The following is an 18,565-nucleotide window of genomic DNA, read 5'->3' as shown; positions in this document are numbered from 1 at the left end:
AAGAAGAACAGAATCAATCTGCATTAGTCTACCTTTACATCATTGGATTGTGATGAGATTAAGCCATAGGTTTGGATAAGATAACTACCTTAGCACACTGATAACAACCGAGGAAAATTACAGCATAAGGAATTATTTGCCATCAGCTTATATACCAAAAGCGTGACTTTAACTAAAGACATATTACTCTTGATTTCGCCGAAGTTAATGGAAATCAATGGGCATAATCAACATTACAACTCCACATATCCCCATTGCAAACCAAAAGTTGTAACTATTTCAGTGTTTAGCTGAGCAAAGTGACATGATTAATAAAACCGGGGCAGGTCAAAGCTATATAATTTGATGAACCATTTGTTATTATTGTCTTCAGATGCTTTTTTTTCTCACATAGAAAATCCCCAAACAAAATTCGATATTTGTTACACTATCAATTTCCCTGGCTAGCTACAGTTTACAAGCTCAGTCATAAATCATCTGAAAAAAATTTCGAATAAGTCAATTGCTATGAATATATCTGAAGTCTGGCAAGTCATTTATCAAACTCGGCGGAGCCAAATGACAAAGTAGACCCGCACGGTCATTGAATAGTACGTGTACAACATAAGCAGTGTTCAATACCAGTATTTGTCTCTCTCTTCGTTGAACAAACCAAAGGATCTGCAAATCATCACTCTCTACTTCCGATCTCTCCGCTTCCGCTCTGCTCTCCTCTTGTCGTCTTCCCATTCACGGTCATAGATTCTAGAGCAATGTCAAGGAAATTGCTATTCTTGGATTTGGATTTTGCAATTCTGAAGATACCATTCAATGATGCATCATATAAGGATTTGAATCATGATGCAATACTCAAGCAGAGAGATTTTATAAGTTGGCTCTTTTATTTAAGGATACGGGTCAGGATCACGACGAGCCATTTTGCTGGAAGCTTCTTTTCCAAGAAGTCTGATGCTTGGCTCTTCAAGATAACCTCCGTGTTGAATCATACTACTGCTCTTCCGCTCTCTGCCTTCGTACGATGATGGTCCCATACTGGTCGATAAAGACGAATGATGTGGCATAGGAGAGTATTCTCCTGGCTCTGCAGATGGGACCTGTTGCTCCCTCTTAAGCTTCCTTCTCTTGGAGGCTTCAAAATCCTCTTTCAAAGGGAGGCTTTTTTCTCTTTCCCTCTCTCTTTCCCTTTCCCTTTCTCTTTCTTCTCCCTGCATAGAGTAGATAAGATGTTTATTCCTATAGTCAAATAGGGAGATCTCTGCGGAAAACACTTCATCGAGTTTCTCCCTTTTAATGATAAAAACTAACCAAATGTATCAAACAAAATAACCACTTAAAGAAATCAGAAACGAATAACCATAACAAAAAAATAGATAAGACAAAGAACCATGATGATGCAGCTACTGCCGATATTCTGCAGTTCCTAATATGTAAAGAGGGAGCTATACCTTCACAGTGATTGTTTCTCGGTCATCTCGCTTTCGGTCCCTAATATCATCATCTCTTCTACGTTTTGCATCATCCACAGAAACTGATAAATTCTCTTCAGAGCGTCGTTTCTCTCTTTCTTCATGCCTCGGGGAAAGCCTCTGAGAATGCCTTGCACCGCCAGCCCTTCTTTCGAGGTCTTCTTTTGCGGCCATAGAATGTGGAATGATGTTAGGAGGTAAAGGTGGAGGTGGGGGTAAACCTTGAGAATGAAAATGGTCATCAGGATGAGATTTCTCAAGTGATGCTTCACTATGACGCAGTTTGCTTCTATCATCTTTGTTTCTTTCATCCTTGTTTCTATCATAACTCCTAGTTGTTCCTTTATCTAGACCCTTCTCAACTGAGCGTTCTCTACCATGACGTTCCAAGGATTTGTCTCGTGCTTTCTCAACATCATCTCCACGAGGTTTATCAGAACGATCGACTCTTTCTCTGTGGTCTCGATCCTGTCTTTCATAACCCTTATCCTTTGATCTATCTTGATCCCTATGGGTGCTTTGGTCATCAGTAACTGTTTTGTTTAAATCCAATCGGGCCTCGACTGATCTATCTCGGTCACTCGATCGAGGCTCACTGTCATGCTCTTTGTGCTCAGCATCTCCTTTACGACGTTTACTTATCCTTTCACTATCTTCAACAGCATTAGCTCGTTTTTGTAACCTATCACTGGATCTCACAGAAGTGACAATTTCATGCCTAGGGGAATGAACAGTCCGAGAAGATTGCTTTTGTGCATCCAAAGCTTCAGCGCCATCATCTTTTACTGCTTCAGAAATTAAAGTCAGAATACCTTCAACTTACATTAGCTTCTACGAATATCTAATAGTTTTGTGGGTGAGATCAAACCTTTGGACGACCCAGTAGCTATGCTACCATTGGCTGCTGTGCTGGAAAGAGCTTTGGTCAAACCTGATTGCCTGCTCTCCAGATAATTAAGATCTTTGTCAGCTGTGGATGTTCTTCCAATAGCTTTACCGGACTTTCCATCATCTTTTCCAAAATCTTGCTTTGCAGATTTGTTCACTGACGCACCTCGTTTAGAGGAAGCTTTTAACTGCCAGCCAAAAATAATTATACATAATACAAAGTTAGATCCCCAAAACTTCCTGAATAGCTGATTAGCTGAATTTTTTCAGCTACCAGTTTCCAACATAAAAAGGGTGAAGGCGAAGAGTGTAGATTGTAGCATATTGCATCATATTAAACAATTGACCTTAGAGCTCTCACTCACAACCCAGGTCCCACGTGATAGGTTAAACACATTCCTTATGTCTACCCTTAAATCAGGTATCCCCAAAATATAAATTCTAAGCATTACTTCCCCTAAATCAGTCCTTTAGAAAATAATTAACAAGAAAGTAGAATTGGCTCTACCAAACAAATAAGATAGAATGGGCAGGATAACTTTCCTACATAATTTCTGTGAACACATACTAGTGACAAAATTTGGTTTCACAAATAAAGTAGGGATTGGTAACCTAAGAAATAAAAGAGAAAAAATAGCATGGCCATACCTCGGCTTCAGAATATTTTGAAGCAGGTTTGACAGGATTCTCGTCAGATATTCTGGGTGTTTCATCTGTTTCCTTTTGTTCCATTGACTTCTTAGATATGGATGGTTGGGAATCCAATGGATTGCCTCCCTTTGATTTTAGATGTCCTTGATCAGATTTTGAAGGTATACTTTCCGTTCTTCCATCTAGAGGTTTAGTTTTCAACATCTGGTCCTTGCCCAATCCACCAGACTCAGGCTGCTGGTTAACAGTAGCTCTTTCCCCAGTTGGTTCACCTTGGGAGACACCAACTAACAAGCCATTCTGGGAAGAAGCATGTTTTGGAGTATGTACTGGCGGAGCCTTTAGTTCAAGGAAGCCCATGCTAAATTCTTCGTCTGTAACCCAATGTGGCTGCAAATAAACGACATTCAGTGAAATTGTATAAAACACTGAACATGAAATTGCTATGGTTAGCACTCACTTTTCTTGCAGACAGAGCAGCCCCAACACCAGTTGCTAAGACCTTAAGGTCCTCTCGCTCATCATTTTTAATCTTGGCTACCTGAAAGACCAAACCACCAAAGAAAGGAAAGATTAATCTTTTCACAAAAAAAACACAGGGAAAGATAGAAATCACACTAATTGAAAGCAGATTCATAAGAATAGCTCGTCAAGAGGTACTTGCCCGTTTCTCAAGGTTTATCCCAGTTTTCCGAGTAACTGGGAAAACACCAGATATTTTTGTTAACATAATAAGGGCATTACGAATCTCCATATACTCATTAGACTCCAGACACTGGATCAAAAGTCGTGTGATTCTTCCACTCCATTTCCAATGTACCTTTCAGATCAACAGATGAAACAGACATGAAACACAGAAGGAACAAGACTTTGTTACCATTAATTGAAGCAGAACACGTGATAGCTAAATACTGTAGAAGACAGTTCTAGAGTTTATATCACCTAAAACTTGAGACAAGTTAAAAAGTTTATACGACTAAAAGTAATAGATATACAAGTCAGGGATCAGAATTTCAAACCTTCACAAATTGTCCAAATGTGACACGCTGGCTGTTCGGGTATCTATAATAAACAGCAAACCCTGGCATGTTTCCGCACTCATGTTCATAGACTGATTCTTTACTCTGAGAAAAGATTAGAAACAACAACAGCATTAGTAACTAGGTTAGAAAGAAAACCCCGATTCTATACTTTGATTGTCAAAGAATAATAATATTCAATAGTTACCTTCCAGTGGTATGCAATCTTCAAGGTCTCAAACAAAAACCTCCCCAGTCTTCCAACTTCATATTCAGTACAGCAGCAGATCATTGGTTGCAGCGTTTTACATATCAGGACATCAATGTGGTTGACAGTGTTAAAAAAGGGTGTTCCAAGCGAGTGAAGCATATTTACAAACATCGCGCAGTACACAGAATCTGCCATGCTAAATGTGCAACGAGGGAAAATACAACGCTGCAGGAACTCCATATTAATCTTCAAAGTATCTGGACAGGAGCTCAACCATGTATCCTTTTCACGTGAAAGCCTTCTACGGACAGAAGCCACATGTTCTTCATGCTTTTTCAGCTCACCGGTTAGACGATCAAGAGACTCTTGAATCCTTTCCTTCTCTTTCTTCCTCTTGGTAATTGCTGAGCTAGAATTATCAGCAACCTCTTCAAGTGTCTTAAGGGCAGTATGCTGTTTAGATATCTCAGACTCATAACGATTTCTGGGGACATGGAGATCATAAAGCGTAAGCCCCCAAAATGTAGCGTAGAGGTCTGGCGATAGACTATTCCAAGCTTTTGAGGGCAGCATTGTCCTTACTGTATCAAGAACATCAGACCACCTGCAAACACATTGATGAAGTAATTAAATGCAATTAAATAACTAATTACTTTACAGCAAGAGGAACTCCAATAGATCAGCATCTACTTGTAATGCAATTAAATAACTAATTCTTATCACTTTAAATCTTTAGAAAGAGACTATTTGAACTACAACCAAATATACTACAGGTTGAGTTGAAATCTTACGTTACAGCTTTTTCAGATGTACCGACATCGAGAATCATGGAACTCTCAGACTCTGATATTTCAGAATCCGCATCCATAGATTCCCCACTATCTAAAGGCCATGAAACATCACCATTCCGTCGACACTTGAAGAGCCTCATCACAGGGCGAAATACCAAAAATGCGACCTGGCATGGGATTTATAACATAAGTCTGGGTTTCAAAATGCAGAGCAGTAATCACTAAAAGGCGGCTATAGTAGCTAACGATGTAGACTAGAAAAAGTCAACAATTCATATTGTTGAAGAGTGAGGCAACCTCTGCTTCGAGATGGTATGTATGAACAAGCTCATCAAGCGAAGGTACCAGCCGAGCATAAGCAGTAGTAGGACTGACAGCACTAGAAAGGAAGTCCACGTATTGGAGAAGAATTCCATGACATCTGTCGAACTGTTCAGTGACCATCTTAATATAAGGCGCATCCGCATTCACCACAACTCTGCATATCAGGAAGCTTACATTATAATAGAATAAATCATGAACATCATGGTTTGTTGACTAAATGAATGTGTACAGCACAATACTCAATTTAGAGACAGGAACATTGTCCATAGTCACACCAAAATATATAACAATGTATATAAAGTTTTTAGACATCGATTTCTTTTTCCGTGCCAATTTATGTTTCCAGGTATAATGATGTGCATCCTGCTCCAGTAAAGACGTGTATGCTCTATGCAAACAATTAATGCACACTTCTAAAATGTCAAACAATTTTGAGTGTTCAGATTTGTCTACTTACAGAGAACGATGCTGCGCGATAAGTAACAAAAGGGGGATAGCTAACTTTGGTTCATCATTTGGAAGTAACGAATCTCGTAGACGGTTTGATGATTTGATAAGTGCCTGAAGAAAAACAGGAAGATGAATCAGAAATGTTTAAGAACTAAGATACGTCAATGATATCCTAGGTAAATAAACAAACTTATTAACACTGATGCCACTATCGCAAGCACATTTGTTTTTATCTACATAGTGCCTAGTATCTATAGAAGAATAGATGAGGTGTTAAATGAAAAGCCTTTCTTACAAGACCAGACATTCTAAATGAATGACTTCAAACAAAACAAATTTTCCACAACCCTTCACATGTTTGTAAAAAACATGTATGCATGCAAATGCATATATAAAACGCACACCAGTGTTAGCATAAACAGATGCAAAAGCTTATAAAAGCACTTGTGGTAAGCACCAATGCTTGGCTCTTTCAAGATTCAGTAAGTTATTTTGAATTTTTGAAGATCAAAAAGACAAACCTTGTTGTTTCGCATCATGCCAAATGATGTTGCATGATAACGTAAAGTCTCACTTCCTGCCATGGCATCCAACTGATCTTCAGTAAGGTTCTCAGTGTATTGTACATTTGCCATCTGCTGGACCAGTTCCTACAGTCATTATGAAATTACAGTCAGCCACCCTTAGTCTGAATAAGTACATAAGAATTACAAACCAAAAGCGTACCTGGAGAAGAACAAGCTCAATCCCTTGGCCCCTCTTTAACTGGTTTACGAGATACTGAAAAAGACCCCTCAACTCCATTGATGGATACTTCTTACACCTGAAAAACATGATATAGGTTACGAAGACATTCCAAAAAGATTGCAGTACAGCTTTTATTACTTTCTGAATAACATTATATGTGCATCTTGCAGTAAGAGAGTTGGAGGAATGGCAATCAAGGAAAAAGATAGAGCAGTCAAGAAACCTAACAGGAAGAACACATGAAAAAACCTAAAGCTTAAAGCAAAGCACGACTCATCCTCTCAGGCAAACTAGCATAGATCATGTGAGCAATATGGAAAAGCTCAACTTCTGCAGAAAGTAAATATCATCCAAAATTCCAGCAAATTAAATTACTAGCATAAACAACTGATTATCGAAAAGATTAAAAGGGTAAAATCAAAACACAAAGGCAATCCAAAATTGACCAACCAAAATCTTACAACAACACGTCTTCAAGAGAATGAACACTTAAAGTCAACATAGAAGATGGAAGGGTACTAACAAATTCACCAAGTAACCACAATGGTTTTAAACATCAGAAATACAAGTTCACTCTTTAAACAGTTTTACACTAAAACAATACTGCATTTTTCTTTCTATCCTCGGCATAACAGAAATATGCCTGCTGTACGCAATTAATCTTTCTAAATAAGTACTGAAACTATTTATAGCATGTATTAATGTTTCCAAAGAAGAACACATACAGGTGACCCCAAAAGGATGCCAAAGATTGAAGCCAGTCTGATAAATTAATCCCGTCGTCTTTAAGTTTATCTCGTCCGCTTTGTGCCAGTCTCTCAATCACTACATATTCCAGGATATCATACTCAAGCTGTGCATCAGGAATAATTTAGAAAGAATCAGAGCGTGCATAACAGAGGCAGAAACATCTCAAAAACAACAATAAGTTGACAAGGAAAGCTGACTTCAGGTAACTTAGCAAACAAAAGATTGTTGCTAGAACGATAAATATAAACATTTATTGAAAAACCTCTTAGAATATTCGGATCAATCTGATTGCATCCTAATTTTTAATGACTATTACTTCATTATTGCCTAAGCTCAACCAAACCAACAAATCTCCATATCCCACATTTAAACCTACCCCAGAGTGAATGCTAGACTGAATGTGTAACATGTATCAGTAGAAAACCTACAAAGCCAAATCATAATCACTCAAAAGTCCCATCCATCTATCTCATCAAAATTGCATTTTTTCGACCAAATGGACAAAAACCTGGGAGAGTAAGGGCATAAGGTGAAATGAGCATATCATACAAAAAAGACAAAAGAAAAGGGGTCACGGACCTGTGTCAAGTACTTGAAGGCATCCACAACAGGAGCAATCATATCTCTGTATGCTTCAATCTGTGTAACAAGAACATGACAGTTAGCCCCGTCAGAACAATTCAATTACAAAATAGAAGCAACGCAACAGTTTGTAGTAGATCGACACCTGATTTACAATTGTCCGAAGCACCGTCATGGGATTGGCATGAGCTAGTTTTGCCACCATCCTTCCTAACTGCTTCAGATTTTCTTTTGCAAGCCGTTTCAGAATTCTTCTAGTATCCAACTGACATACGAGAGTAGTCTCATGAGGATCTGGAGGATGTATCTTTCCATTTGTATTATATGAGAATCAAAGGAGTCATACTACTATACCTTTGCCACTTGCCTTGCTGCCAACAACAAAGGATTCTGCTCATCGTCCTTTTCCCACTCACCATATAAGCGATAACGAGCCTAAATACGAAATTAATCAGTAATATTGAAAATCACATTCTACACAAAGATATTTGGAACAAATAAACAGTAGCAAGTCAACCTCATATGGAAGGAGACTCATCACTTCCCAAATCTCATGACCAACTGCTGGATTTGCAGGTACTAACTGTAACGATGGCAGAAGACATGTTCCTAGAGCTTCTTCCACTCTCAACCTAACTTCTTTCAGGTGCCCACGAGAAACTTCATATGCACTACCTTCTTGATTTGACCCATCGCGAACAAGATCCAAGGCCGACAAGTAGTAAGCCCTTAATACTCTACAAATCTGCCACCGTGATAAATATATATCAGCTTCAATCTTTAATTTTGTATAGAACATTCAATATTTTAAAGGTCAGCGCACCTTCTGCAACAATTGTGTATTGCGGTAGAGGTAGGGTCCAACAGTAACAAGCATTTGAAACACTTCTTTCGGAAGATCTAGATAAGTCCTATTAGCTGTCGTATTAGCAGTGGGTGTGAGCTTAACTGTGCTCGCAGAAGAAGAACTTTGAAAACGTGTCTGACGAGCAATGCGATAAGAATGAGTGATTGACTTCTCTATAAGCCTGAAAACATAGACCAAAAAAATCATTGTTGTCATCATAGATTAGTGGCCAGAGCTGCAGTATCTCTTTGGATACATAGAGCTGAAGATGCAAAGAAATGAAGCCGCTATAAATCTGGTGCAGAATAGTTTGCGCTAAAGGATTACTCACTAACCTAAACAACCCACTACAGATCTGATCGTGTGCCACTGGATTAAGAGGTGCAAGACGCTCGAACAAGATATTTGCATGATACCTGAAAAGAAGTGAGTTAATATAAAAATAATAAGAAAAAGAGCTTTCACCTCAGTTGAGCAGAAAGGGGAAGATTAATTAGCAAGCTTTTAATATAAGTTAAATATACAAAATAGCTTTGTATGTAAACAAATTTTCTAGGATAGTATGGATCCTGAGATGTGAATTCGGCAGAAGACACCAGTAACAGTCATCCAATATGCCCTCAAGTTCAATTTTCAAGTTACAGAAGGTGATGCAATTATCAAAAAAATAACAATCATATATAGAGTACTCCACGAAGAAATCTCATGCTCATGAAGAATAATAAAACTTAAAATTTAACATGCACTGGTTCAAGAAACCTGTTAACCAAATGGACTGGTTTGACGACAGTGGATTTGTTAAGTAAAAAGATATGATTCGGTGTTCATACCAATCGTCCACAGAGAGGAAACCATTAAGTAGGCCCAGAGTCTGATTATTTTCAAGCTCTGGTAATCGCTCAGTAACAGCTTCACTTTCCATGTCTAAAGCAGCAAAGAGATCTACTGTGACATCTCCTTGCTTCTCATCTTCCATAAGATCCTTCCCAGTAGCAGCGAGATTAATCTTTCCAATTTTATTGGCCTGTATAAAAGGAAGGACTTGTAAAAATAATAACTCATGAATAAATCTATGAAAGTAAAAAACAAAAAACAAAAAATAATTGGCTGGCTTCCAGGAAGATGGAGAAGTGCTTAGTATCTAAGTATTTATTAAATTTATGAAGGCAAGATTAGCAGATTACCACAAGAGCAGAGAAACCATGTTTGTTCGTTTGTCTCAAGGGAAAAAAAGGTTTTAACACATAAGAAACATATAGACAACTTACGGTAGGCCAGAACAAAACTATCTTAAAACATCTCTAAGCATAAGGACGAGGTCATATATTGAACTGTACCTCTTCAAACCGCTTTGCAGAAGAAACATTATAATCCTCAAAAACTTCCTCGTCCTTAGGTAGCAGATGTGCATATCTGTTCACAACAGCCAGGCAAAAAAGTATAAGAATATTGGGTCCATACATTCAGTATGATTTCACTTGTTAGAGGCACAAAGAAATGTAGCAATCTAGTAATCACCGAATCAGTACACTGATGAAATAAGTTAATGAATTGAGTGAGTTGCTCACGAGAAAATAAATTAAGTCTACTAGCTAGTCCTCCTTAAGAGCAATCTCAAAGTAAAAAAGTAACTTTCAGAGTACAGTAAGAAACAAACTTAAAATTGATACCAAACAACTAGAAACAAGAGACAGGTGCAGAAGAGAAGAGAATCTTTCATTTACATTCCAACTGATCTAGTCCTATTCTCAATGAAAAAAAAAACTCGTTATGAAGAAGACATGTACAAGAATCCAATTAGAAAGAAGACTTCAGTCTGCAAAAAAGGATAAAAACCAGTGTGCAAGTATAACCTTATTCTCACATAATGAAAAGAAAAGAAATCGTCATGAAGAAGACTACCTACAAGTATCCAATTAGTAAGGAGACTTCAGTCTACGACAAAAGATAAAACCAGTATACTTTCTTAAGGCTACACATAATGCTCGATTTTGAATATTCCCGAGAGGCTCCAAAGACCTTGAAAGCAAGAAAGGAAAGGGCGGAAAAAACAGTTGAAGAAAAAACTACTCACATGCTTTCAAGATTGATAAACTCTTCCTTTACTAGCAAGGCTGTAAGCTTATAGAGCCCAACTGGAACAGGGCTATTCACCTCTAGTCTCTGATAGTATTGGAATTTAAATCCAAGAATTTGTGAAGCATGAGACTGCACATGAAAATTATTTTTTTTAGCAAAAAATAGTCTCTTGAGCTAAGCATTAGAAGATAAAAATACGAGGAAGACATTCCAAACCTTGGGAAAGATAGGAATTAGATTGAGAAATGTGTCGTAATCTTGTTCGAGTTCAAAGCAATCTAAAACCTATTCATCAAAAACAAAGGGTACATTATTACTAATCGGGAAGGACAGATTGATGCGTTATGCAATATCAAACAAAAATATGACAGAAGCAACAGTGAAAACTTACAATGTCGAAAACACGGTTTGGATCCAGGTCAAAATGCCCAATTAATGACTGCAAGAAAATATAAAGTTCAGAAAAAGTAAATGGGCGAAATATAATGTATTGGCCGAATCAAAACCTTGATAATTCCCATCGTTGCTGCTGATGCATTGTGCGAAGAACTTGCAGATCCTCGGCACAAAAGAGTGGCCTGCACTCCACAAAAAGGAACTGCTATAAGTTGGTGTATGTATAATCTGACTTAATCGAATCTCTACTGAGATAATATGTTCATTACTCTGCACAGTTATAGGTAATAAAACTAGCAGAAGATATGCCTTCCAACTGGAACCGTGTGAAAAGGAAAGGCCAAATCAGCATTGTTGAAAAGATCATCCCTTCCAAAAACTAAAGGGGTATTCCTTAAAGTTGTGTTTCAGAAAAAACAGAAGTAAAGAGTATCTAAGAAAAGACAATAGAAACGAAGTGGACAGAAAGAATGACAATAGATAAAAAAAAAAAAAAAAAAAAAAACTAGACTGCTAGAGATCTTCTATAACGAACCAATTTGGCATATCCCTCGCTTTCTTCACGGAGTAAGTTGAACTTTGTCTGCTGGTACAGAAGACGAGTGTTTAATCGCACCTGAGAAGCATCAACCAGAATTGTTACTTATAAACAATGAGCAGTAGTTACACAGGTAAAGTAGAAATTCTTATAAGCATTAATCTTTCGCAATAGCAATTCACTCAGAGTAACTATTACGTAAATCAGAGCACAGTGCAGCTGCATTGATGACTAAAGTGTGAAGTCATATTAATACAGCAGTTACAGAAGTGTGAAGTCCTCACCTCTTTCCCCTTCAAATCTTGGGCCTTTATTTTAACCATATCAGCTTCCCAGAGAAACTCCTCCTAAAATAAAATAAATAAAACGCCTTCAGAAAATTTTCTTCTTACTGATCAAGAAAATAGAGAGGTTAAGTGGGTGGGGTACAAACTACTCAAATTGGGAATAATAACAAACATTTTAGGACTTGCCCGCTCCTATCCTTTACATCTACAGCAAGAAGAAGAGGGCTATTCCGTGAGACCAGCTGGTCCACTGGATCTTTGAGGACAATTCTTCAGTCTTAAGGGATTAATGTGACATTCGAAACAGGCTACAGCCTTGAAGTTAACTTCTATAACTACCTTAGCAGCTACAATAACTATTATTTAGCAGTCTCTATCTATCACTCCAGACTTGTTCAAGCTACGGTTTCTATGATGGGCAGTAGGATTGCATGATGCACATGCTATATAGATGAGGGGTACCAGTGAGGGAGTTATCGAGAACTAGTGAAAGGTGGAAGGGGGGATAAGAGGGGACTCTATTAAGAAACCTCTCAAAGCTGTATTTTCTTGTTTTAAGTTCTATTAATATAAAGATTCTCTACGTATTACTCTGTTTCATTGGCTGAACGTAACATAATGTTTACCTCGCAACGCTCTTGGAAAAGCCTTTGAGGGACTGTCTGTGATTCCACAAGCCATTTCGCCTACCAAAAAAGAACAATTGGTTCATTAGCTGTGAGCATAGAAACCTTGAGGAGATGGTAAATGAGAACAGAAAGAATATTTTAAGGAAGAAACTAAAGTACGCAATCATCAAATTCAATAAAATAAGACATATGCTAACAACTCCTCTGTAAGCAGCTCATCAGAGAACATTGGATCAAGCATACAAGGAAAATTCAATACCAAACTACGCTAATAGATCATCTAAGGCACTATGGTCAAAGTTTCAGCTCCTTAGGATGAAGTAGCCTTTTACAATCAGGAACTTTCTTGCAACCTGCCCAGGATGAGCCATCGGTTGGTTGAACCTTAGGACACTACTGATAGCTATACACCACATGCCTAATCTATTCATAGGATGTTACTTTTTGTGATCACTAATATCTAAAGAGCTAGAATTATCTTTCCTCAAGACTAACAAATCCAAACAATGATCAATTTTCAAAACGTAAAATAAATTCTAGCACTCACCAATTTGATTAGACGAGAACGTTGATCTCCCGACATGGTAAGCTGCAAAACAAAGCAAAGAGAACACGAACCCAATCAATCCAACGATCAGTATCAATAACCTTGCACAATCATCTCTGAGCTAAGGATGTCAAAACTGTAATTGGACTTACGTCTTGAGCTATCTGAGTCACAACATCCGCAAAACACGAAGCTAATTCTTCTCTCGATGGCTTATCCAAAAACTCCACACCTTCCAACACTGCCTTACAGCTCTGAATTGGCAATTCGCCACGAACCTAATAATCCATCACGAGGCACCGTTGAGGAACTCGAACAACATATACGCGTGATTGGATAGTAGTAGGAAGAGAAGGTGGTGTTTGTGTGTATACCAAAATCCAAGAGAGCTCGTAGAGGAAACGAAGCATCGGCACAGAGCTGGGCAGCTTGGTTCCATAGTTGCCATTCTTACCTTCACGAACAAACTCCTCCGTCACGTACTTACACTCCAGTAGCGGAAGAGACATCTTAAACCCCTTTCGTGTGTATGTATGTATATCTTTCACTCTCCTCCCTTTTCGAAACCCTAGAAGATTAAGAAAATAGGGTTTAGACTTCGATTGGCGACCAGAAAATAAGCATTCCGATAAGATGAAAAGGGAGAGGAACGAACAATTTTGATCAGAGAAGAAAAAGAGAAATTAGGGTTTTTGAGAGATTATTTGATTTGGTGGAAGTAAATTGAAGACGATGATGATGACGGTGTGAAGATGATGCAAATATGTTTTTGATTTTGCAGAAGAGGGGACTATTCTTTTCCTTTTTCTACTACTTACCGATTTTGTTTTTCTGTCGTCTTTTGTTTCAGCAAATTATGTTGTATACAATTTCAATACAAAACCGGGTCCGGTTAAGTCGTATGATTTTGTTTTGAATGGGCGTGAAACTATGAATTGGTTGTTATTGAACAAGCCCATGGGCTCAGATGATCTTTGAGTCCACCACGATACTACTAACAAGGCAATTAGGCAAATATCGAATTAAAAATGTTAATTACATCTTTTGGTCCTAACAGATATAAACAAATAGAAAGCAACGAGTACAAGTACTAGCTAGTAACATACCAAATTAACTAAAATATGGAAACCAAAACCTAAAAAATTTCTCAGCGTTCTTCGCTCCATTCCCGTTTTCAACCAGAATCGTTAACTACTCGGGACAAAAAAACGATCAAAGAAAGTCAGAAAAGATCCATAAGCAATTGAAAAGTTGATCCAACTTACAGTCATCTTCTCCTTCTTCTCCTCCTCGTCCTCCTTTGCTCAAGAAACAACAACAAAAGAAAACGGGTCGGTTTGACCAACGTTATTCGAAAGCTATTTGTTTTAGGTCTGGCCTGTTTATAAACTCATTATGTTAAAATCTAATCCGCTAAAAGTCATTTATAGTTAAACTTAATGTGCCTGTATTGGCGCGAGGGCTGCTGTTATTTTGTTATGTTCAAATCAGTGCTTCCAAATTGCCTCGTCTAGAATTAAAGAATATGCTTAGAAGAATTTTTGTTATATATTAAACATTTTGGTTTTTGTTAGGTTTTTTGGATCACTTATAATTTGTAATGTTGAATTCATTTGTTTTTTTTTATTAGTCAACCAGACTTTCCGACATTATCTATTATTAACTACATGTTTGTGTTTCAGTTTAACTAATTTATTAAGGCCATAGGAAAATCGTCAAATACTAACCACACGAAATAACTATAGATACTGTACTTTGGTGTCATTAAATTCAAATTGGAGTTTCATATTACCCGAAAAATGAATCGTTTTATAATTTTTATGTTAGTTGTTGCGACGTATTTTGGATTGCTTGTATCAGTTTTGTCTTGTAAACGTAACACAATTGAAATTATGAATGATCTTGGTCCCGGTTTGGTTCTCTAGTATCATCGTCATTCAAAAGACGACAATTTAGACGTCGCAAATTTACAATTCAAGGAACTAAAACAAATCCGTTTCGGAGACATGTTTGGAAGAAGGACAAGATGGACTTGTCTTTTGAAACACGGCTTATACATGCGATATTATAAAGATTTTGTAGCATATAGAGCAGCCAACATTGATCGATGTGATGCTCTACGTCGTTAGATTGCTAGAAATGATGGAATTTACCTTGTGAGAAATAGAAATCCTCAACCAAAGTTCCATCATGCATGGAATAAAACTAAGTAATGTTGATGAAAATACTATTTTTGTTGTCTTTACAATTTACGTCAACATTCTTCGTAACCTAAAAAAAAAAAAAAATCTTCATAACCTAGGGTTATAATTTATAGCAAATCAAATATGTATCCATTATATGGAAAACGAATACAAACTACTTTTCCGATCCAGACAAACAGACAGTGTGTCGTCTTTTTTAATTTTTTTGTATTAAATCTGATTAGAAATCAAACAGTATAATTATGTTAAGTGCAAGAGACAAAACCGTGTCTGTTTTAGCCCAACAGTGTCACCCGAAACAAATCCATTCCTAGGAATATAGAAAGAAAATTAAAACAAACAAAGAACAATTTAGAAAAGACACCAATTAACACACAACACAAAGACAAATCATAATTAGGATGCTTCCATAAGATAGAGAATTAGGAAACAAGAAACGTCCTCTTTAAGACAACTGTTCTTCCCTAGCTCCGAACTCCTCGATCATCATGTTCTTGTTCATTTTCGCGTGGATCTTGGAACAGTTTGCAAGGCTTGAGCAAGCATGAATTAGGTCCACCAACATTCCCAGTTGAAATAACAGGATGCTTTTTTGAGATCACCACGGAGTTGATAACATCATTTGTTGGGTGATAAATAGACAAAAAAAAAAAAGTCTTTTTCTTTCCTTTTTCTACTACAGACCGATTTTGTTTTTCTGTCGACTTTTGTTTCAGCATAAAATAGAAGAAATTATGTTGTATACAATTTCAATACAAAACCATGTCCGGTTTAGTCGTATGATTTTGTTTGAGTGGGCGTTAAACTATGAAATGGTTGTTATTGAACTAGTCCATGGGCTCAGATGATCTTTGACTCCACCACGATATTACCAACAAGGCAATTAGGCAAATATCGAATTAAAAATTTTAATTACATCTTTTGGTCCTTCTAACAGTAACAGATATAATAAACAAATAGAGCAACGAGTACAAGTATTAGTTGACACAAACGACAACAGAAATAGACAGTAATCAAGTTTCGTTCCTTTGGTTTTTGATTTTTATGATCTTCGACCAAATCACGTGATCTAAAACATTGACTTTGATCATTAAATCACTGCAATGCTTTCAGTTAATTTCTGACGTAGAATCATAAAGAGACGTCGTTGTGTATCTGACGACCACACAATATTTTCTGATTATTAAAAGATACACTTGTTCTACAAGTGAATTACAACATCATATAAATTTTACACATCCAGAATCTGGATCTTTTATCTATATAGCAAATTAGCAAGCACTCTTTTGAACAATGAAGCATGCATGCTTTATCTACCAAGAAAGTAACAAAGAGTATCAATCATATACAAGATAACTAGAGAGCTGAAACTAGGTAGAGAGCATTATACCTCCCATATCAGAAGCCATTAAAATCTAATCTTTGTACTTGATAGTTACCACTGAGGTTCCAGTAACAAAACGGGTACCTACCAAAATCAACTAAAAATATGAAAACCTAAACCTAATTATTTTCCGAGATTCAAGAACACTAAAAGAGAGATTTTACAATGTTCTTTGGGATTCAGCCTCATCATTCTTCGCTCCATTCCCGTTCTCAACCGGAATAATGAGCACGATTAGAGAAAGTCATAACAGATCCATGAGCAATTGGAAATTTGATCTGACTTACAGTCATCTTTTCAGAAACTCGAATGTCTTAACGATCTCATCTTCTTCTTCTTCTTCTTCTTTATAAACTCATTATGTTAAAATCTAGTCCGCTAAAGGTCATTTATAGTTAAACTTAATGTACATGCATTTGCCTAAGGGCTGCTGTTATTTTGTTATGTTCAAATCAGTTCTTCCAAATTGTCTCGTCCGGAATTAAATTAATATACTTGCAAAAAAATTTGTTATATCTTAAATTTTGGTTTTTGTTAGTTTTTTTTGGATCACTAATAATTTGTAATGTTGAATTCATTTGGCTTTTTTTATTAGTCAACAATACTTTTAGACATTATCTATTATTAACTAACATGTTTGTGTTTCAATTTAACTAATTCATTAAGGCCATAGGAAAATCGTCAAATACTAACCACACAAAATAACTATAGATACTGTACTTTGGTGTCATTAAATTCAAATTGGACTTTCATGTTACCCAAAAAATGAATCGTTTTATAATTTTTATGTTTGTTATTGCGACGTATTTTGGATTGCTTGTATCAGTTCTGTCTTGTAAACGTAACACAATTGAAATTATGAACGAGCTTGGTCCCGGTTTGGTTCTCCAGTATCATTGTCATTCAAGAGACGACAATCTAGACGTAGCAAATTTATAATTTAAGGAAATAAAACAAATCCGTTTCGGAGACAAGCTAGGAAGAAGAACAAGATGGACTTGTCTTTTGAAACACGGCTTATACATGCGATATTATAAAGAATTCATAGCATATAGAGCAGGCAACATTGACCGATGTGGTGCTCTGCGTCGTTGGGTTGTTAGAAATGATGGAATTTACCTTGTGAGGGATCGAAATCCTCAACCAAAGTTCCATCATGCATGGAATAAAACTAAGTAATGTTGATGACAATACAATTTTTTTGTTTTTGACCCAAAATGTGCCTAAATTTGTATTAGCCCCGTATAATCTCCATTAATTGATGGATTACATGAAAGCTAAATGAGATAATTTGTTGTGTTTTTTCCATTCTTCTGTATTAAAAAATAAGACAAGGCCTGAATGTTTCCATGTAGAGACAACTCGTAGGAGACAACTAAAAAAAAAGTTTGATGCCTGATCATTTATGTACGTAGCATATGATGTAAAGCACAATAAAAATGTACAAATTGTGATGTACAATGTCTTAAACCATAAAAGAAATCAGTTGAAATTCGGGAAAACTATAAAATAAAAAATTATATATGTCAAACCATTTGACTCAAATGATACATCAATCAAAATAAATTCTTGAGACAATGCCAATGCCCAACCTAAACTTCTAAATATCTAGAAAGTGTCCAGCTAGTCTACGACAAAAGACCAAAACACGTGTCCAATTTAAGCATATGGGTTCCATTCGTGCGAAAAGGACACCCTAACTTGAAAAGGAAGGTAACCAACAAGATATATTCACTATCCGCAAACCTAAAACAAGAACTCATCCAACAGCAAAA

At 36.8% G+C, this 18,565-nt stretch overlaps 2 protein-coding genes and 2 pseudogenes across 12 annotated transcripts; 2 read left to right on the top strand and 2 right to left on the bottom strand.

Moving 5' to 3' along the window:
• Nucleotides 1-316: 316 nt before the first annotated feature.
• THO2 lies at nucleotides 317-14,085 on the bottom strand. Of its 9 annotated transcripts, none has more exons than NM_001332657.1 (34): nucleotides 13,858-14,085; nucleotides 13,577-13,770; nucleotides 13,355-13,480; nucleotides 13,203-13,244; nucleotides 12,653-12,712; nucleotides 12,024-12,086; nucleotides 11,737-11,817; nucleotides 11,312-11,383; nucleotides 11,197-11,244; nucleotides 11,022-11,090; nucleotides 10,801-10,934; nucleotides 10,064-10,139; nucleotides 9,557-9,750; nucleotides 9,062-9,142; nucleotides 8,703-8,907; nucleotides 8,397-8,624; nucleotides 8,234-8,314; nucleotides 8,025-8,144; nucleotides 7,877-7,936; nucleotides 7,273-7,400; nucleotides 6,527-6,623; nucleotides 6,322-6,450; nucleotides 5,808-5,911; nucleotides 5,324-5,504; nucleotides 5,027-5,193; nucleotides 4,233-4,839; nucleotides 4,025-4,129; nucleotides 3,670-3,825; nucleotides 3,466-3,546; nucleotides 3,003-3,395; nucleotides 2,335-2,542; nucleotides 1,446-2,251; nucleotides 895-1,205; nucleotides 363-744 (listed from the first exon to the last, which is right to left on the bottom strand). In NM_001332657.1, exons 2-34 carry the CDS (start codon nucleotides 13,709-13,711, stop codon nucleotides 678-680), a joined length of 5,415 nt encoding a protein of 1,804 aa, NP_001321784.1. In that variant the 5' UTR covers nucleotides 13,712-13,770; nucleotides 13,858-14,085; the 3' UTR covers nucleotides 363-677. The 9 variants fall into 9 exon arrangements, with proteins under 9 accessions (NP_001321780.1, NP_001321782.1, NP_001321781.1 ...); NM_001332658.1 differs by having other exon boundaries at nucleotides 14,021-14,085; NM_102309.6 differs by having other exon boundaries at nucleotides 3,466-3,542; nucleotides 3,666-3,825; nucleotides 13,858-13,981.
• A 916-nt stretch (nucleotides 14,086-15,001) lies between these two features.
• On the top strand, nucleotides 15,002-15,415 carry AT1G24686 (annotated as a pseudogene). Its single transcript has one exon.
• Nucleotides 15,416-15,451: 36 nt separating this feature from the next.
• Nucleotides 15,452-15,716, bottom strand: AT1G24660 (uncharacterized protein). The gene is made up of 2 exons (NM_001349574.1): nucleotides 15,672-15,716; nucleotides 15,452-15,473 (listed from the first exon to the last, which is right to left on the bottom strand). Exon 1 carries the CDS (start codon nucleotides 15,712-15,714, stop codon nucleotides 15,682-15,684), a length of 33 nt encoding a protein of 10 aa, NP_001336512.1. The 5' UTR covers nucleotides 15,715-15,716; the 3' UTR covers nucleotides 15,452-15,473; nucleotides 15,672-15,681.
• Nucleotides 15,717-17,541: 1,825 nt separating this feature from the next.
• AT1G24657 lies at nucleotides 17,542-18,123 on the top strand (annotated as a pseudogene). The gene has a single exon.
• The last annotated feature ends 442 nt before the right edge of the window (nucleotides 18,124-18,565 follow it).

This window comes from Arabidopsis thaliana, assembly GCF_000001735.4.
Source record: "Arabidopsis thaliana chromosome 1 sequence".
Classification (NCBI taxonomy): domain Eukaryota; kingdom Viridiplantae; phylum Streptophyta; class Magnoliopsida; order Brassicales; family Brassicaceae; genus Arabidopsis; species Arabidopsis thaliana.
Note: the sequence above shows the minus strand (reverse complement) of the source record. Positions and strands in the feature narration are given on the sequence as shown.

Excerpts from the sequence above, each read along its gene's own strand:
- THO2 (NM_001198157.1), bottom strand. The coding sequence starts at position 13,711 with ATGTCTCTTCCGCTACTGGAGTGTAAGTACGTGACGGAGGAGTTTGTT. Across the intron at positions 9,143-9,556 it reads TTCCTCTCTGTGGACGATTG|GTATCATGCAAATATCTTGT; the intron begins GTATGAACACCG and ends ACTTCTTTTCAG. Across the intron at positions 8,908-9,061 it reads ATCTGTAGTGGGTTGTTTAG|GCTTATAGAGAAGTCAATCA; the intron begins GTTAGTGAGTAA and ends CTATGTTTTCAG.